Below are 5,864 nucleotides of genomic sequence, written 5' to 3' on the forward strand. Positions count from 1 at the left end.
GAACTCGCGAAACTGCAGAAAGTGATGGCAGTCAGCAGTTATGGTATTTGACTCGGTGAATGGTGGGGTGAGACGAACACACAAGAGTGAGTGAGTGAGATCGATTCATAAGGTTTTAAGAGTGAGGAAGAAGGGTTAGGCAATGACGCATCGGCGAAGGCGGGAAACAAGAAAAATTCACATCCGAGAGGATTTAAAGATAAAGAGGAATCAAAGTGATAGAGGGTCGATTAAATGAAGTAAGAAAAAGAATAATTTCAATTGTAACAGCAAATTATGAAATTATAAATATATATTTCGGGCAATAAACCACCGAGAATTAAGAAACCAGTTTGAAAATTTGTATATCGGTTACATACAGCTAAGTCCTCTTAATTTCCTTGACAAATTTGAGCCCCCCAATTATGAGACGTTATTTTCATTTGGTTAAATTATAGAATAGATGGTACCCTCCTTTATTCCTGGAAAATTCTTTTTTTTCCAAGATCAAAGTATAGGAACATGAAATTGAAGTAAATTCAAAGTGATTAACCTTTTATTTTTTTCTGAAAGTTTCAACCACGTGGCACTCTGTTAGGGCCCGTAAGTATTGCCCCCCCCCCCCCCCGATTTAACGTGCTTTTTGTCGGATATTTTTTTTCGTGAATTTAATTAGAGATCATCCAAAAGTAATGTGAGACGATATGGAGAAAGGAGATTTGGTCCAATCTGACTGTTTTTTATGATGTAGTAGTTTATATTTTAACAAAGAAGATATTTTCATTTTAGATAACAAAAATGAATTTAACAAAAAAAAACGAACTTCCACAAAACTACTTGTATTCTTAACACAATAAGATTTTTCAGTCAGTAATGAAAAATAAATTTACATAAAAATGTAAAATTTCCAAGTTCAAACATGTGAATTTTCAACTAAGAAGATTATTTTTCTATTCTATTAAAAACGAATTCTCAATAAAATACATACATTTTTAACGAAATGGTGTAATTTTCCAGCTAAAATAACGAGCTTTCTACACAACATGTGAAGTTTAAATCACACAAATACATTTTTAACCAAAAAGAAAATTGCTCAACCAAGAAGATTAATTTTCTATTAAGACAGACGAATTATCAACAAAATGGATATACATTTCTGAACAAATAGTTGCATTATCAACCAGAAATATTACTTTTGACAAAAAAACGAAAGTCAACTAAGAAATTGAACTTTCTACCAAAAAAATTAATTTTGAACAAAATACATGAATTTTCAAACAGATAGTTGAATTACTAAAATAAAAAAGTCAATTTTTAACAAAAACTTGAATAGTTAAATTTGCAACCTGAAGAAAGATGAAATTTCAAGAAAAAAGGTCATTTTCAACCAAATAGTTGAATCTTCAACTAAGGAGATGAATTTTCTACTAAAATTATAAATCTTCGAAAAACAAATAAATTTAAATAAAAAATAGTTGAATTTGACCAAAAAGACCAACTTTTCAACAAAATGGTTGAATTCTCAATGAAAGCAATTTCATTTTCAACAAGAGAGTTCCATTTTGACGAAAAAATTGATCTTTAACCAAAAGGGACACATTTTCAACAAATGCATAGATTTTTAATCAAATACTTGAAATTTCAATCGAGAAGAATTATTTTCTACAATAAAAGACAAATTCTCAATAAAATATATAAATTTTTAACCAAATGTTGGAATTTTAAAGCTAAAACGACGATCTTTCTACAGAACAGTTTAATTTTAAATCATATAACTATACATTCTCAATTAAAAAAGAAAAATATTCAACCAAGAAAATTAAGTCTCTACTAATTTTTTTTTTTAATTTTCTCAAGAAAATAAATAAATTTTTGAACTTACAGTTGCATTTTCAACCAGGAAGATTATTTTTACCCATAAAAAGAAGTGTTCAGCTAAGAAGTTTAATTTTCTACAAAAAGATGAATTTTGAACAAAATACATGGATTTTCAAACACTAAAATGATGAATCTTTAACAAAAAAAATGAATTTTTAAGAAAGCAGTACACCTTTCAACCAAGCAGTTGAATTTTCAACCTAAAAAGATGAATTTTCAATAATTTTTTAAATTTACTTTCACCAAAAAAGACAAATTTTCAACATAAGGTTTGAATCCTCATCCAATTAAAAAAAAATGCATACCGTTTTAACTATATAGTTGAATTTTCAACCAAGAAGATTAATTTTCTACGAAAAATATGAATTTTGAATGAAATAGTTAAGGTTTTAGTCTTAAAAAAACGCACTTTTTCATCATAAACGGTAGTTTGTATTTAGAAAAGAGAATTTTTTACAAAAATCACGAATTTGCATCAAAGCGACTTGAAAATAAAAATGGTACCTCATTTGAGAAAGCTTTCAAGTTTATCAATGTGAACACTATAATTGAGTGAGACCTTCGAAAAATTTTCTGGATCCGCCCTTGATATTAAACATTGATTTCGCTCAGTGTTAAATTTTCTGATAAAACATTAAATAATTAATAATAAAATATGTGTTAAATAAAACGAGGAATGCCCAGGAATGGTAGTCAGTGACGGAGATTTTTTACTTGAATATACTAATGTAAAAATTAAAAAGTGTAAAGTTCTTATTAATCTAATTCTGAGTAAGAAATATAATTTTGAGTGACATGGAATCTCTGTTCCAAGTCAGAATTAGTCAGATTTTGAAAATTTCTTATCCAAGATCAAAATGTGTTTGAATTTTGTGAATGACTTTCTTTGTCAATACAAGTTTGAGAGAATTTTAAACTGCCCTCTTCCAAATTTTATATAAAGGGAGTTACAGTAATTCTGAATTATAAATGAAAATGTTGTACAAAAATATAATTCTTACTTGGAACAGAACATTGTAATTGTATATATAAATTATAAATTCGTCAGATTTTGAACAATTCTTAATCCAAATTAAAGTTTGTTTATATTTAAAAATTCTTTTTTTTGCAAACAGATATTTGCCAGAATTTAAAATTTCCCTCTTCCAACTTTTATGAGAATGTAGTTATTTTATTTCTGAATAATAATAAACAATGTTTCAAAAATATAATTCTGACTTAGAGCAAGATATTTTTGAAATAAATTTAATTGTGACTTGTAACATAAAAATTTTGAAAAGAATTATTATTTGACTTTAAAGAGAAAATTTTTGACTTTAAGCGGGTATTTCTCAAAAATAATTTTTATTCTGATTTATAAGAAGGAAATTTAAACAAAAAATCCTTGTTCAAATTACAGATTCTAATTATTTTCTGAAGTTCTCTATTTCAAATATTGTAATTCTTATGACCAACAATTATGTGATGTTCTCACTCATGATTATAATTCTCTTAAAAAATTCCCTTTTCCAATTTAAAAATATTTGAAATCTCTTACAATGTTTAGAAATCCCTTAAAATCGTTAAAAATTATTCAAATGTTTTTGAATCTTTTGAATTGACCTAAAAAAATTAACAATTAATTGGGGGAAAATTGGGAAATGTTAAAACATCTCTGAAAATACTGATAACCAATTCGTATTCTATTCTATAATGATCACTTCAGCGAGTTCAAACCTTTTTCCTGTATGCCAGAATGACGAACGGCGAATATGCCAGAATGGCGAATGGCGTATTAAAATTTCCTTGGAGCCCTGGGATACCTGTAGAGGAAAATAAAATAACATAGGAATAGGTGACCAGCTGCACTGTCTGGCAGAAATGTTTTTTTTTCAATCGTAAAATATATTAAAGCATTAAAATGTTTTTTTTATTAAAACTTTAGTGTTAATGAGATTACTTTTTTTTATTGATCATGTTCTTTTCACTTATTATGATAATCTCATTACACGGCATTTCCACGATAAAAATTAAAAGAATTTAAATTTAAATAATTAATTAGAAATAGAACATTATTCTCTTGTTACACAAAAGTGACCTATTGATCAAAGAAAATTCTGTAAAGTACGGTACAGTACAGTAAATTGTGTGAAAATTCTGTAAAGCTAAAAGTACGGAAAGTAGGCCATTCCACGCGAGTGTCAAGTTTGCTGTACGAGCCAGAAGCGACTCGAAGAGGGGTTGTTGGCAAGTAGAAGGCGAGCTGCAAACGAGCCGAAGAAACATACAAAACATCTTGTTTTAAAATGTAGTAAATACTAGAAAATTTTTATTTGATTTAGTACTTTATAGTGGTTTAATTATTGTTTGCTTTTAATTGAAATAATATTCAAAGGTGCGTAGGTGCAAAAAATGGCGTTTCTCACAAACATTTAAAAGGGTAAGCTACACATTTAATAAATTCATTTTTGCACTTTATAAATTGGAGATTTTAAAACTTGTAGCGTATGAAAGTATGAAACTGAATAATATTATGAACTGAGTCTTTTAACTTCTGAAGAAAGATTTTTTTAAATTAGGAAATTTTACTTAAAATTGGAAAAATGTTTAGATTGGAAAATTCAAAATTCTTTGGTTTTATTGGAATTTCGAAAATTAGACAATGCTTCTTTTAATTGCTGAATCTCGTTAAATTACAGATTAAAATGTTGTATGTAGTTGAACGTTTCGAATATTTATTGCCTTAAATGCAAAATTTTTCACATTTATTTGTATTCCGATGGCTTCTACTTTGAAAATGTACCTATTTAAATGTTTCTCATTCAAAAAAACTAATCTTTTTGAAATTGTAGGAATATTGAACTTCATGGAACGATTGATTTTTAAGTAATTGAATCTTAAATGCTTGATTTTAATTTTTAAATTGTTTTATTATACGTGCTGTAGTTACAAACAACTTGCTATATAATAATATCTAAAAATTCCCAGAATTAAACTATATAAAAATAAGTTATCTTGTACTAAGAAATACAAAATGATAAAACATAATCTTATATTTTCTTATGGACTTCAGCTAAGTGTTTGTACTATATCAGAATCTGAATTTGCATTTTTTCTATGCGAATGTAATTTTTCTATGTGTCGTTTTCTTGAGTTTTCGCTTGTAAAATGTTTGGTACATTTATCGCACGGGTACGCAGCAATATCTGCAATCATGAATTTGGAAATTTGATGGATATAGTATCACTTCAGTTGCAAGCATTTTAAACAGTAAAATTATTTTCATTCGAAACAACTATATAAAGTTATATAATAGGATTATATTAATAAAAACTTGGAAGGAGAAATATAAAAAAAGTTAGCAATGAGGAAAGAAGTAGACGTAGAAATGATTATAGACGCGAAAACAGGCTACTTAAACGATTAGTTAAAGAAAGTACAGATACAATTAGAGCAGAAGAAGAGATAAAAAATACAAAACGACTTTGAAGGAAGCAGGAAACTACTTTATAAAAAAATGAAAGGAAACAAAAGTACAGAAATTGTTAACATGAAAAATAGTAGGGGGGAAATGGTATATGATGCAGACGGCATACTAGAGGCTTTCAGAGACTATTTTAGGAGACAATTCGGAGATGAAGCTATAGGACGCCACAACTGCGATGTTGAACACGATGCGATGGAAAACTCAATTGAAAAAGTCTGTGTCACTGAGGTTAGGGATATAATTAAGAACTTGAAAAACGGTAAGGCTGCCGGGGTAGACGGTATTAACGCTGAAATGCTTAAACACGGTGGCGAGTACATACCACATAGAGTTTGCGAATTGATAAATTTATGTTTCGAGATGGGAGACGTCCCAGACGATTGGGAAGAAGCTATTATCGTACCGATATACAAGAGAAAGGGAGATAAAAGCGAGTGCGATAATTACAGAGGGATTAGCTTATTAAGCACGGTAAGTAAAATATATTCAAAAATACTTATTCGTAGGGTAATGAAAATAACAGAAGCAAAGATTTGGGAAG

At 28.3% G+C, this 5,864-nt stretch overlaps 1 protein-coding gene across 1 annotated transcript in view; it reads right to left on the minus strand.

Moving 5' to 3' along the window:
* Positions 1–3,567: 3,567 nt before the first annotated feature.
* The window catches only part of LOC117176501 (CRISPR-associated endoribonuclease Cas13a-like), a 15,074-nt gene continuing 12,777 nt past the window's right edge, over positions 3,568–5,864 (minus strand). Inside the window, exon 10 of the mRNA XM_033366756.1 lies at positions 3,568–3,659. Within this exon, the coding sequence (XP_033222647.1) occupies positions 3,568–3,659 (92 nt within the window). The remainder of the gene's footprint in view (positions 3,660–5,864) is intronic.

This window comes from Belonocnema kinseyi, chromosome 7 (genome assembly GCF_010883055.1).
Source record: "Belonocnema kinseyi isolate 2016_QV_RU_SX_M_011 chromosome 7, B_treatae_v1, whole genome shotgun sequence".
NCBI lineage: Eukaryota > Metazoa > Arthropoda > Insecta > Hymenoptera > Cynipidae > Belonocnema > Belonocnema kinseyi.